General features: G+C 58.3%; 1 protein-coding gene across 2 annotated transcripts in view; it reads left to right on the forward strand.

Moving 5' to 3' along the window:
* Positions 1-362: 362 nt before the first annotated feature.
* FRMD5 (FERM domain containing 5) overlaps positions 363-14608 on the forward strand; it is a 57126-nt gene continuing 42880 nt past the window's right edge. For both annotated transcript variants that reach the window (XM_039723244.1, XM_039723245.1), the window contains exon 1: positions 363-553. In XM_039723244.1, coding sequence (XP_039579178.1) covers positions 452-553 — 102 coding nt within the window. In that variant the 5' untranslated portion in view covers positions 363-451. The remainder of the gene's footprint in view (positions 554-14608) is intronic.

The raw sequence follows: 14608 nt of genomic DNA on the forward strand, positions 1-14608 counted from the left end.
CTGCTGGAAGGACCACGGCAGCTGCCAACCCTCCACGGGGATCCCAGCCTGGCAATGGAACTGGGCTCTGACAAGAGAGCTGGCCACAGGCTGGCCCTTCGGCAGGGACCGTGGGTCAGCCGGGTCACACCCACTCACCTGCTGTCTGTCCTTGGGGCAGCCCCCGCCCCTCTGATCGGGGCTCCGGGTCGCGGGTACCCCCTGCCACATGTCCGACCCCGCTGGACATCACCGGCCGTGCTCGGCGCCCCGCGGTGCCCGAGCTCTGTCCCGAGCCGCTGTCCCCGGTGCGGGGGAGCCCCTGGGTGGGCTGCGGGCAGCGGGGGGAGCCGCGGCCACCTGCGGCCAGCCCGCAGGCGCCCACAGCCCCGCCCCGCACCGCCCCGCGCCGCCCCGCAGCGGGATGTGAGCCCCGGCTCCGGCAGCGCCCGCCGCCCCGCGCCCCGGGAAGATGCTGAGCAGGTGGATGAGTGGCAGCAGCAGGAACCTGGACCGCGAGTACAACTGCACCGTGCGGCTGCTGGACGACAGCGAGTACACCTGCACCATCCAGGTCAGCCCCCGCGCCGCCGGCACCGGCACCGCGGCCGCGCTGCCCCCGCAGAGCCGCGCTGCCGCCGGCCCCGCAGACAAAAGGAGCGGAGCGGCGGGGGCGGCCGCTGCTGCCAGCCCGGCACGGCACGGCACGGCCCCGCCGAGCCGCTCGGGGCGAGCCCCCCGCTGCAGGGCGCGGGGGCTGCGCGCAGCGCGGGGAGGACGTGGGCGCCGAGGGGAGTACGGGGGATGCTGCGGGGCAGGGATGCTGCGGGCAGGGATGCTGCGGGCAGGGGTGCGCGGGGGTGCTGCTGCCAGGGACAGACCCTCCCGGCCCCGCCGCGGCCGGGGGCCCGCTCTGCCTCCCCCGTTAGCGCCCGGCTGGCCGCGACGAGCGCTCGGGTTTTGTAATCGTCCGGAGCGGCGGGGACGGGCGCGCATCCGCCGCCCCCTGCGCCCCCGTGCCGGGAGGCACCGGGACCCGCACCGGCACCCACGGCAGGGGCCGTCGCCCCTCAGCCGGGGTCCCTGCGCTGCCAGGGCTGCGAGGGACAGCGCTCAGCGCGCAGATGTCGTGGGATGTGTCGTATTGCTGGAAACTAGGGAAACGCACTCCGGGGCTCCGCTGGAGCGAGTCCGGTGCCGGGACCGTGTGACCGGGGGCTGAGAGCAGCATCCCTGGCTCCGGCTGCTCCTGCGCTTCATTCCTGCCGTCAGCATCATCCTTGCAAGGGAGCTCACGAAAACCTGTGCGGAGCCGCACGCGCGGGGATTGCTGCTGGAGGCGGCTGGCCCCAGCCCAGCCCGTGGGCGATGGAAAATTCGGGGCAGAGTTTTGAGTAAAGGTGACTCAACACGTCAATAGCAACAGCTCCCCCCGCCCAGCCCCGGGGGCCCCAGCTCTGCCTGGCCTGTCATGCCGAGGAGGGGTGAACATCCTTCCATTTCCAGGCGCAAACCTGCTTCTGGTGATAATGCCAAAGGACGGTTACCAAGGGTGCTGCAGGCTATGGGAGGCCCCGTCATTTTGGCTTAAACAGCCTAAAATCGATAAATAGGGTGATTTGTGCAAATGCCACTGAAGAATGGTGGTAAGTGCTGCCGGTCTCCGCTCACCTCCCCCACCGGGGTTGTAAAGTGTGACCCAGTAAACGGCTCGAACAGCAGCCCAGTTTATTTTGCATAAGCCAAACTAATTCGTCTCTCAGAGGTTGTTTTTAATACTAATTAAACGGGAAACTGTACTTGGGGAGAGAAAGTGTGGGCAGAGCAGTTCAGAAAAATCTGGATTTTCTGCCCTTAAGACAATTTGACAAGGTGTCGTCATTTTGCATGTGATTTTTTTTTTAAGAGAAAATATGACTCGGTCCCATATTCCGGTTGATATTTTATGTGTAGCATAGTAAACAGGGATTCCTGGCATTTAGCATGCGCGACCCGAGGGATGGAGGATTTGCTCCTGCTACCCTGACAAGCAAGGTTACCCCACTTAAATGTTTGCTCTCACTTGCTTTCATGCTGCCTTATAAGCCAAGTATTTATAGTCCATGCGAAATTAGGGAGAGCATAGCAGGAATGTGTAATGTCTCGCAAGTGAGGAGGAACCGTCACGGCGCAGGCTGCGAGCGCTGAATGAGTTTTGAAGGTCATTCCCTCACGAGCGCAGGGATTTCACATCCTGCCGAGATCCACAGTGTCTCCTCGCCTGGTGCTGCGCCTGTTGGGTGTCATTTGTGCCGTTCTATTTCTGCTGGAATCCGGGGAGCCCGGCCGGAGCAGCAGCCCGGCTCCCACACGCAGCGCTGGAGCTCGTGCCTGCGCCTGGTTCTGCTGCTGTGCCCGCCCTGGCAGAGGGACCAGGACGGGCTCGGTGCCCTCCCTGGAGCGTGGCCTGTCTGACGGGTCATCTGGCCTCGCTGCTGGGCAGGAGGCAGCAGCGCCGGAGGCAGAGCTGATTTCTGAGCACGTTTATTTACATTTCAGATAATGGCATCGGTGAAATCTGTCATGAAATTAACCTCTGGCTGCGCTTGATGAAGGTGTGTGAGTAGGGGTTTGCTGCTGCCAGATAATACCTGAGCATTCTGCTTCTAAATAAAGCCTTTTTTTATTTGATTTTCCAGGGTTTGCTTTGTTCATATTCCCATGTAGAACGAGCGGTTCATTGTGTGAGCTGGGATGAATCCTTCCTATTTTTCCCCCGAATTTCCACTCCTGAACAGCCCATCCAGGCAGGCAGAGGAGCCTGGAGGACTCATCCCTGGGCCCCCCAGATGCTGCTGGGGGGACAGAGGTGCCATGGGCACAGACAGCAGGGTGCAGTGGTCAGGGGCAGCAGGGTTGGCACCTCCATGAGCCTTGTGTCATGAGGTTTTTTTGTGAATTCCAGTGCTTGCTGGTTTGGGGGAGCTGCTGTCCCAGCATCTGTCTGCCAGTGAGCAGGGCTGGGCCCGGAGCCCTGCCAGCGCTCGGGGGCTCACAGCAGCTGCCTGAACAGGAGGATGCTGGGCTCCTGGCTGGGAAAAGCTGCTGTTGACAGTGCCACAGGCCACGGGCAGCTCCTCAGGCAGCAGAGCTGGTGGTTTGTGCCTGGATCCTTCAGGTTGGGAAGGCAGCGGTGCCATCCCTGCCCCATCCCTTGGCACGTGCTGGCTGCCACCCGTGGGCATGGGTGGCTCACAGGTGTCACTGCCCCGAGACGTGTCCCCTGGAGAGGGGGCTCACTGAGAGGGGCAGCCACCCCTGGAGGTGTTTGGCTCATCTCCGTGGTGAGGGCTGCTCCAGCCGGGTGTTTAATTGGAGTTTCACCCCTCGTGCTCCGCTGGCCAGGCTCCTTGCAGCGCCCTCGGGGATGAAAAGAGCTCTGAAACACACAGCAATGCTGTGGTTTGCTGTCTGCGAGTTGCTTGTCTGAGGAAATGTTTTAAATTCTTCACTGTGGTGTCAGTGGTGGCATAAAAGGCTCGAAATAATTAATGATTGCCGTTGCTCGATGCATCAAGCTTTTTCCTGAAAAGACAGTGGTGTTTTGTTTCAAACCCCAGCAGAACGACAGGAACGCGGAGATGTGAGAAAATAAATATATGGTTTCTTAGACGCAGAATTGAAGAACTTTCTTGCCTAAGACTGGGAGGAAATGAAAGCGAGCTCCTGGCTGCACTCTGGGACAAACCCCCTGCTTCCCACTTGGAGCACGAAGTTCTTTAGGAGCCCTGACAGGATCATTAATATCAGGCAGCAGCACAAAGGGGAGCTGGGGCTTTGTGGCAGTGAAGGTTATTTGTTCATTATCTTTTTATCTTCGCAGAATTTCCAATTGCTTTTCCCGGGAAGTAGGTTAGGAGACCGCGGCTTCCGCAGGGCCGGCTGCTCCGGAGCCCCGAGCACGGGGACAGGGCCACTCCGGGGGCCACCCAGGGCTCTGTGCCCAGCTGTGGTGTCTGTCTGTCTGTCCCAGAGCCCTCCCCTCCCTCCTCAGCTGGAGCCAGAGTGCGGGGACAGGGAGCGGGGCCAAAGCCATTGACAGAAATGCAGCGTGTGGCAGGATGAGGGTGCAGGGCTGGGGGACCCGGGCTGGGGTTCCCACTGTGGTGTCTGTCTGTCTGTCCCAGAGCCATTCCTTCCCTCCTCAGCTGGAGCCCGAGTGCGGGGACAGGGAGCGGGGCCAAAGCCATTGACAGAAATGCAGCGTGTGGCAGGATGAGGGTGCAGGGCTGGGGGACCCGGGCTGGGGTTCCCAGGCTGGGGGTCCCGGGCTGGGGGTCCCAGGCTGAGGGTCTCAGGACGCTGGTCCCAGGCTGAGGTTCCCAGTTTGGGTGTCCCGGGCTGGGGGTCCCAGGCTGGGGTTCCCAGTTTGGGGGTCCCAGGCTGAGGGTCTCAGGACGCTGGTCCCAGGCTGTGGGTCCCAGTTTGGGGGTCCAGGCTGAAGGCCAGCCCTGGGCCGGGTGCTCTGAGCATCCCCCACTCTCCTGCTCCTCCAGAGCCCCCGAGCAGCCCCAGCTCGGAGCAGAGTGGGAGCCCCAGGCTGGGGCAGCTCCGGCCTGCGGGTCCCAGGGAGGCTGAAAGCGTGAGCACGGCTTTGCTGTTGGCTGTTCAAAGCCATGTTTATATTCATAGCCTTGGAAATGTGTTAGCAGCAGAGAGCCGTCGCTGTGGCTCAGCTGTGTCTCTGTGAGCTGTGCTGGCGGGGCAGCTCCTTCGCCCCTGGCTCCAGCATTTGCATACACTTGGTTTGGTAGGCTCGGGAGGGAACTGCCTGAAATGCACAATGAGTTTGAAGGGAAAACAGCAGTCAAAGAAGCATTTCATCTCCTTTTCCTCTTAAATTTACGTCCAAAAGATACAGAAGGCAGCTGAGGAAAACATCCACTAAATGTCCACTGAAAATGGGGGACAGTATTCACTCACAATTCAGTGGGAGCAAAACCCCAAGTTGTTTTGCAAACCCGTGGAAAATATTTCTATTGCTGTTCTTTCTCCGCCAGCCGAAATGTCTGTTTTCTGTTCACTTTTCATACCTGTTTTACAACGTTACCTGCTGTGAACCCGCCGGCTATTCCCCTCTCAGGAGCCAATTTCCTGACAGAACTACTTTGCTTATCACTTTGCTGAGGAAGACGCTGAAGGCAAATCCAGACACAGAGGCATATAGAGATGTAGCTGTCCGCGCTCCGCACGCACACAGAGATGCCATTGCATGGGGATGTGTACCACAGCACCAGCAAAAAGGAATCTGCTCCTTCTGTCGTGGCAGAATTAGGTAACGTGCAGCAGGAGGCTTTTTCTGAGGCGTCTGGGGAATACTGAAAGTGCCGTGAGCAGCCCACTTATTTTAAATTTTTGAGTCAGCCTCAGAGCCCGGGGCGGGACCGTGGCCGCGGGGATGACGTTGGACAGTCCCTCCTTAGCCTGGGGTCAGGCTGGGGCTGTGGCAGAGCCCTGAATGCTGCCACTGCCATCAGCCACTTGTTTGTGGGCAGAAAACCCAATTATTGTTTGGTTACAGAGAGCTCTGGAGTTGTTTCTGCAAATAAGAAGGTGTCAGGTCAAATTCTCCTCTTTGAAATGTTTCCAGGGTAAATTATTGCAGCAGTAGGGGAGCAGTGATGATCTGGAGTTGCTGTGAGCTTGGTGTGTCCACAGTGAGTGTCTGCAGGCCTGTGGCTCCTGCACAGCACAGGAGACGGCAGCAGGCTCTGATGGACACTGAGGCTGCCTTGGGCCAGACTTTGCCATGCCAGGGCTGGGGGTGCCTGGAAGGGATCACTGAATCATAGAATCACTAAATGGTTTGGGTTGGAAGGGACCTGAAAGCTCATCCTGTTCCAAGCCTTGCCATGGGCTGGGACACCTCCCACTGGAGCAGGTGGCTCCAAGGCTGGGGGTAAATGCCCTCCTCTGGCAGGGTCAGTAGTTACTGACCTTTGGCTGCTCCTAGCAGCCTGCTGGAAGCTTCAGAACTCAGGAAAATACATCCTGTCCTGATTTGTGGGCTCTCCCCTTGTGTTGCCATCAGTGCTGCACCCACTGTGGCATTTGGTCCCTCTCTGAAATCTGATCTATGTGCCACCTTTGTCACCACAAGAGACATTTTCCTCGTGCCCCAGCCCATGCCAGCAGAGCTCTGCCAGCTGCTGCCCAGGCCCAGGAGAGTGGCAAACCTCTGTCCTTGGTGAGCACAGCAGGAATCCCCCTGGGAGCACTCTGGGGCTGTCACCCAGCAGCAGCAGCTGGGCAGGAGCAGGGCAGGCACAGGGACAGGGACAGGGACAGGGACAGGCACAGGCACAGGGACAGCTCGGCCCTGCAGGAGCCCCGGCTGCCACAGCATTTCTGCTCAGCCAGGAAGGGGAGCGTGAAGGGCAGCGGGGTGGGAGCAGGCGAGCTGCGTGCGGGAATGCCTTCCCTGGGACTCAGGGACACCGAATCCTTCTGTGCTTGTGCTGTGCTGGGCAGGGGCTGGCACAGGGAATGTTCCCGCGCCTCACCGAGCTCCGCCAGCGTGTGCAGTGCTGGTGCTGCTGGAAAACAGAAATAGAAAACTGAAAGTGAGACGGAACCTGATGAAATGTGTCACCCAGCAGCGTGTGTGCCCATGGGGTGTGAGTCAGGATGCCAGGGGGTGCTGGGGCAGCAGCCAGGTGAGCAGGGCTGGCAGAGATGTGCCAGCTCTTCTGCCCAGATCCTGGAGATCAGCTCCTTCCTCTTCAGAAAATAAATCATCTGGAAATGTGTTTCCTTCCAGAGGGCAGGAATCGGTGAGATATTGGGCAGGAATTGTTCCCTGGCAGGGTGGGCAGGCCTGGCACAGGTGCCCAGAGCAGCTGTGGCTGCCCCTGGATCCCTGGCAGTGCCCAAGGCCAGGCTGGACAGGGCTTGGAGCAGCCTGGGACAGTGGCAGTGTCCCTGCCATGGCAGGGGTGGCACTGGGTGGGCTTTGAGGTCCATTCCAACCCAGACCATTCTGGGATTGATAATTCTATTTGCAAACAATGCCTGCTCCTGAGGGTCTGATGTTTTCCCAGGCAGGGCCAGGGCAGGTGTGGGAATGGGCTTCAGGTGGTGGAGGAGAAAAGCTCTTTATTTCTAAGCAAAACCAGGATTTCTGTAACTGTGGAGGAATGATCCAGTGGGATCCTGGTGGTCAGCTGGGCATTTTGTCCCTCCTGCATTGTCCTTTTAAAGCTGCAGGCCCCTTAATTACACTTGGGCATTAATTACCCTCCAAGAACATCACCTTCACCAGCGCCATTGTCTTTGTCCACAGAAGTGACTTGGCAGCTGAAATTTGACGAGGAACTTGGTTAATTGTGCACACACAGAGTACAGGATGCCACTGTGCTTCCTCCAGCTTGTTATCTGGGAGGCACTCGGGGTGAAATGCAGGAAAATCTGATTTCGCTCAGCGCAGTCAGCGGCTGTCGCGGCCGATGCCCGTCAGAACAGCACGGCAGGGCTGGGTTTATGTAACCCCAGGGTGGGGCAGGGCTGTTCCAGCCTCGGGATCCACTCTGTGCATCCATTCCTGCATGATCCCAGGGCTCCTCACACAACCAGGCAGGGTTTGTGCTCCTGGCTGTTGGCCTTTGGTCCTGGCCAGGAAAGTTGCTGTGAATGGAAACAGCTCCTCTCAGATGAGGGAACAGGCTGCAAACCTCCCTGGATCCTTGTCAGGTACTCGGTGTTGGGAAAATGGAAAGGTTGGGAAGTTCCTCCTGGAGAGATGCAGGCATTGCTGGCTCCACCCTGGTGGTTTCATCAGGAGAATTCTGCCATAATCATTTTACCATCCTTTCTTTGGCTGTTTGAGCTGGGAGCCTCCCTCCGTTCCCTCAATCCTTGGAGCAAGCCAAGGCTGAGTCCCATTTTCCTGTGCTGGCAGTGCCAGGTCTCTGCACTGGGCAGCTCGCTGGAAACTCAAGGTTCACATGTATTTTAATCTTTCCTCCCTGGCAGTAAAGAACACGAGCCCTGGGCTCCTGAGCAGGGCCAAACCCTTGGGCTGGGTCAGGAGGGGAATGCAGGTGGGGCTGGCAGCTCCTGGTGTCTCACCAGACAATCCAGGTGGTTTTTCTCCATGACAATTAACAGCAGCTTCCACAGCCAGCAAGGCCTCAGCTCGTTAATGTGTGATGTCAGGATCTGATCAATGCTGCAGCCCGAAATAGAATATTTTGGCTGCATAATGTCTGTTGCCAAAGATTTTAATTATAGTGGCATATCTGTCACATCGATGAGGGGCTTGTGTTTTTCAGAGGGTTTATAGTGGCTGCTTCGTGCTGGCTCCTACCTTCCTACACAGGCTGGGATCCCAAAGGAAATATCCATCCAGCTGCCCATAGGGGATTTTTCTTTAATAAAAAAATGACTAAAATTGAGTCAGCCATTCTGGAGCTGGAAAGAGGCTTTAAGGATACATGGATCAGGTAGCAATTGCAGCTATCCCTTATGCACTTAACTCATGGAATGGGCAGTGTTTGGGGACTGGGGGGAAAAAGCTGGAATCCAGTAGACTTATGTTTGAAAAATAATAAATTTGCTGAGCAGGTACTTCTCATGAATCGATCTAGTCCTCATTAGCCTTGCACTGTATAGTTTGCTGACTAATATTTCTGGCTTGCAAGTAAAAATGGCTTTCCAAAGGAAATGTGGAACAAGAACAGAGTGTTTTTGGGACCTGAAGACCTGGAGCTCGTGGGGCCATTGGAAAAGAAGAGGTGTGGGGGCAGCAGAAGCACAGGAGCAGAGCAGAGGGCTGGGCTGCAGTGGAGCAGGAGCAGGGCAGCAGAGGTGTGATGGAGCACTCCTGCTGTGCCAGCCTGTCCCCCTCCATCTGCACAGGGACCCTGGTGGCCCCGTGGCACTGAGCCCTGGCTCTGTCAGGCTCCTCCCCAGTGCTCTCTTGGAACAAGTCCCTGCTGAAATCTCGGAGATCCTGAGCTCCTCCCCAGCATTAAGGTTCTTCTCCTAAACCCAAACAGACTTTTCTCCCTGTGGCCCCTGTCACTGCTGCCCCTCCTTTGTCCCCCAGCACTTGTTCCCTGTGTGATCTCAGGCTGCCCTTGTTCCCAAGGTTTATACAAACCCCAAACCAGCAGGGAAGGGTTTGTCACCTCTCCTTGGGAGCGACTCCTTGAGCACACAGCGGGGCTTTTTCTGCCTGTGATTTCTGCTTTGGTGACAGATTTCTGCTTTGGTGGCAGATTCCTGCCTGTGGGGCTTGGATGGAGCCCGGGGTGCTTGGGGCCCTCCGGGGAGCTCAGCAGGCTGTGCCCTTCACAGCCCCAGGCAGGAGCACACCCCTCACGGAACCCCAGCCCCACATCTGGGCTTTGCTCTGGGCACGGTGAAGTACCAGGGACCTTGAACAAGGCACCAGTACAAAATCTATCCAATAATGAACAAATGGCAGTGACAGGGCTCCTCCCTGGCTGCTGGTGCTGCCCGTGCCAGCAGTGACACACAGGCAGTGTCCCCTGGCACTGAGCAGAGCCACAGCAGCCGGGCAGGGACTGTGCTGGGAGCAGAGAGAGCAGAGAGAGCAGGGAGAGCAGGGAGAGCAGAGAGGGCAGAGAGAGCAGGGAGAGGAGAGAGCAGAGAGAGCACAGAAAGCAGTGAGAGCAGAGAGCTCCTCTTTGCAGGGCTCTGTAGTCAGCACAGGGATTTGTTCTGGGCTGTCAGGGAGCAGCATGGGGAGCGGGCTGGGTGCTTTGGAGCTCCTCTGGGGGTGTGTAATTCCTGCCCTTCCCAAGCTGTGCTTTTGGACACGGCAGGTGTCCCTGCAGCGCTGGGGCACAGAGCTGTGAGAGCAGCAGGAGCACTGAGGAGCTTCCCCCTCCTTCAGCTGCTGCTCCTGCACCTGCCTGTCCACTCCCTCTGTGTGCCCTGCCTCAGCCTCGTGAGACCTGCCACCCCCAGCAGGCACAGCTTGGGTGGCAGTGCCACCCCCAGCAGGCACAGCCCGGGGTGCAGCTTGTGTTGGGTGCTGGGGTGGCAGAGCTCCCATAGGAGCGTGCCATTCCCATTCCCAGAGAGAGCAGGGAGAGGAGAGAGCAGAGAGAGCACAGAAAGCAGTGAGAGCAGAGAGCTCCTCTTTGCAGGGCTCTGTAGTCAGCACAGGGATTTGTTCTGGGCTGTCAGGGAGCAGCATGGGGAGCGGGCTGGGTGCTTTGGAGCTCCTCTGGGGGTGTGTAATTCCTGCCCTTCCCGAGCTGTGCTTTTGGACACGGCAGGTGTCCCTGCAGCGCTGGGGCACAGAGCTGCGGGAGCAGCAGGAGCACTGAGGAGCTTCCCCCTCCTTCAGCTGCTGCTCCTGCACCTGCCTGTCCACTCCCTCTGTGTGCCCTGCCTCAGCCTCGTGAGACCTGCCACCCCCAGCAGGCACAGCCCGGGGTGCAGCTTGTGTTGGGTGCTGGGGTGGCAGAGCTCCCATAGGAGCGTGCCATTCCCATTCCCACTCCCATTCCCATTCCCATTCCCACTCCCATTCCCATTCCCATTCCCATTCCCATTCCCACTCCCATTCCTATTCCCATTCCCATTCCCATTCCCATTCCCACTCCCATTCCCACTCCCATTCCCATTCCCACTCCCATTCCTATTCCCAGGGTGGCAGAGCTCCCACAGAAGCGTGCCATTCCCATTCCCATTCCCATTCCCATTCCCATTCCCATTCCCACTCCCATTCCCATTCCCATGCCCAGGGTGTGCTCTCAGGCTCCAGGCAGAGCAATTCTGGCCGCAGGTGATTACCCTGGCAGGACAGAAGCCTCGCAGGGAGCAGGCATGGCAGGGTGAGTGCTTCTGGCTGCTTTCAGGTGTGCTTGGGAGAAAAGCCCTGTGATAAACGGCAGAGGCCCCACAACAGCGCTCCTGTAAGTGCTGCAATTATCCTGGCCTTTACTCGGACAGGCGGTGAGCCACAGGGATTGGCATCCTGGCCAAGGGAAGGGCTGAGGGGCACTGGAGCTTGCACAGCGTTCCAACAGACTCACTCAGCCCCTTCAAATATTTATGGCCTTGCAATCCATACACATTTCAGGCGTGTTTGACATCCTCCTGCTCTGCTCCTGCTTGTGGAGAGACTCTGGGAGCATCAGCCTGGCCGTGGGGGTGCCCAGGGGCCGTGGGGTGCCCAGGGGCTGTGGGGGGCAGGTTCATCCCTGGGTTTGGGAAGGACCCAGGGATGGGGTCTGTTCCTGGAGAGCTCCTGGGTGTGAGCAGGGCTCTGCACAGCACCCCCGGCGCCGGTGGGATGCAGGATCCCTGGCTGCTGTGGGCTCTGCTGGGTCAGCTGGAATTGTGCAGGATGCTCCAGAGGCAGGGCTGGGGCTGGGCCGGGTCGGCAGGGGTGTCCCAGCCGCTGGGAGAGACAGGAACTGGGCTTTTAGCGAAAGTCATTTGTAAGAAGGCAGTTCCTTCCTGCCGGAGGGACAGCTCCTGTCAAAGTGCCGCGTTTGACTGGCCGGGATAAAAATAGAGCCCGATTGCCAGGCAGCAGCCGCACATCCTGCGCCCTAACGAGCTCTTAAGGTAATTACCTCTGGTGGGAAGGAGCTGGAGGGGCGGGCTGGGCTGGCAAAGGCAGCTCCCGAGAAATGGTCTGTGCTCCCGACACGGGACACAGCAGGGCTGAGGGGAACCGGAGAGGGTTTGGGATGAGGGGAGGGACAGGACACAGGGATGGATCCCGCTGCCAGAGGGCAGGGATGGGTGGGCACCGGGATGGAACCTCCCCGTGAGGGTGGGCAGCCCTTTGCCCAGTGCCAGGGCCTCGCTGTGCTCACAGGGAGGAGTTTGCTGTAAAAGAACCTTTTAATCTATTTCGTTCCTTCAAAGCCTCATTTTAAAGCGCTGTTCCGTGGCTGGGATTTATCTTAACAGGAATTATGGCCTCTGCTGAGGAAGTGCCACGTGCCACCCTCTGCCAGGCTGTGCCCTCCCAGAGGCTGTCCAGGAGGCCACCCCTGCCCTGGGCACCCTCTGCCTGCCCCTGCTTGGTGCCCATCCTCACCTTGCTGCCCATCCTCTGCCATCCTCTCCTTGGTGCCCATCCTCTCCTTGGTGCCCATCCTCACCTTGCTGCCCATCCTCTGCCATCCTCTCCTCAGTGCCCATCCTCTCCTTGGTGCCCATCCTCTCCTCAGTGCCCATCCTCTCCCATCCTCTCCTGGGTGCTGGGGGGCTGTGGGGCAGGCTGCACCCACCTCTCCCCCCAGAGGCTGTGCCCTCTGCGGGTCAGTAAATAATCTCTGGGAGCCCTGCGTTGCCTCCCAGCTCTGTAAATCAATTTACCCATTCGCAGAATATCCAGGGCTTGTATGAAATAGGTAAATTACGTCTCCCGCTGTTCCATCTCCCTAACAAATTCGATACCATCTTAAGAATATAAACCAGGAGAGCGCCTTTGTCTGGCTCAACTTGCCTTTGTGCAGCACAGGGGCTGATCTCCCGAGCTGAGCCTCTCCCCTCTAATCCCAGGGCTTCTCCTTATTGCAGTCTGTGCTGTGTCCCCAAAACTGCAGCCAGGCTGGTGTACCTGCAGCCAGGTGTGTACCTGCAGCTGGATTTGTGTACCTGCAGATGGATTGGTGCACCTGCAGCTGGATTTGTGCACCTGCAGCTGGATTTGTGCACCTGCAGCTGGATTGGTGCACCTGCAGCTGGATTGGTGCTCCTGGGGCTGCAGCTGGATTGGTGCACCTGCAGCTGGATTGGTGCTCCTGGGGCTGCAGCTGTGCCTGCTCTGGCAGCAGCAGTGTGTCCTTGTGCAGAGTGCAGCTCCCAGCACTTCCCTGGGGGCACCAGAGGCTCTTTCCAAGCACTGCCACTGGCATGGCCCCATGGTGGGTGAGCAGATTGATCACCCCTCTCTGAGGTCAGGTATCAGGAACCTCCTCACCTTTATTTCCCTGTCCCTTCTGCGTGTGCCTGTGAATCACACTGGTTCTGGTAGGACAAATAACACATCAGAGAGAGAAAATATCATCAGAGTGTTTATCTGGGGTTAAAGTAATCAGAGAATCGTGGAATGGCTGGAGTTGGGAGGGCCCTTGAAGCTTACCCCTCCCACCCTTGCCATGGCAGGGACACCTTCCACCTTCCCAGGGTGCTCCAAGCCCTGCCCAGCCTGGCCTGGGACACTGCCAGGGATGGAAGAGGGCAGCCACAAACCTGTGTGCACAAACCAGTGTGCACACACACCAGTGTGCAATAAACCAGTGCCAGCTGCACTGATTTCCCTATGCCCACAGGTGTCCCACAGGTTTAATTCCATTTGTGCTCCTGCAGCTCTCCAGGAGCATCCCTTTCCTTTAGCAGGGCTGCACTAATCCCTTGTGAAACCCACTCTGATGTGAGTAACTGGAACAGACAGGCAGAACCTTTCCTGCATTAAACTGGAGACATGGAAGCTTGTGTTTCACACCGGAGTGTGATCCCAGACATGATCCCAGACATGATCCCTGTTACACACCCAGCCATGATCCCTGTTACACACAGGGTGATCCCTGTTACATCCCAGCACGGGGAGCTGCTGCAGACACACCTGGTCCAGCAGGCTGGGGCAGCTCTGCCCCCTGCCCCTGGGGAGGTGCTGGGCTGCTCTGGGGCTCCAGCAGAGCGATTTTCCTGGGATGCTTCCTGCAGCTGAGCAGAGCAGGGTGCCCCGTGCCCCCAGCACCACACTGTGCCATGATCCCTGTTACACACCCAGCCATGATCCCTGTTACACAGACTGTGATCCCAGACATGATCCCTGTTACACACAGTGTGATCCAGCCATGATCCCTGTTACACACCCAGGGTGATCCCAGCCATGATCCCTGTTACACCCACTGTGATCCCAGACACGAACCCTGTTACACACCCAGTGTGATCCCAGACACAAACCCTGTTACACACCCCTGCTCAGGGGCTCCAGCACAGTGATTTTCTCGGGATGCTTCCTGCAGCTGAGCAGAGCAGGGTGCCCCGTGCCCCCAGCAGCACCCTGTGCTCAGCCAGGAGCTGGAGCCCTGCTGGGCATCGCCCTGTGCCCCTGGCAGGACAGCAGGGTCCCCTGGCACGGGGTGTCACTGCCCCAGACGTGTTTGAGCCCTCATGGGGCCCAGCAGCCCTGCTGGGGCAGGGAATGTTCCCTCTCTGCCTTCCTTCAGAGGGACAGCTCACACAGCAACAAGCTTCTCCATCACCAGCAGCTTGAATCATTAAGCCTGAAATAATTTTAATTGGATCCAGGACTCACAAGAGATTTTTTTGTGGAGGAGCTGGACCAGTTCCTCATCTGCCACCAGCCATGAGAGCAGGGCAGAGGGGAGAGGCCCTGCTTGGCTTCAGGTGCCTCTGGATCATGAGGTGTTGGGTCTACCTCAGCACCAAACTGGGTTTAAAGATGGAGAGATAAATATTTTCTTTGCCTTGGAGTGGATTAACCTCCCTGGGAAAGCCCAAAGTGGTTGATTCCAGTCCTTGACAGGAGTTCCCCAGTTCATTGCAGTGACAAGCTGCTGACACCTGCTGCCATGGGTGGGAATCTGGGCAGGAAGGTCCCCCAGCTCTGTGGGGTGCTTTGGGG

Source organism: Passer montanus, unplaced genomic scaffold, assembly GCF_014805655.1.
Source record: "Passer montanus isolate IOZ18808 unplaced genomic scaffold, ASM1480565v1 scaffold5, whole genome shotgun sequence".
NCBI classification, from domain to species: domain Eukaryota; kingdom Metazoa; phylum Chordata; class Aves; order Passeriformes; family Passeridae; genus Passer; species Passer montanus.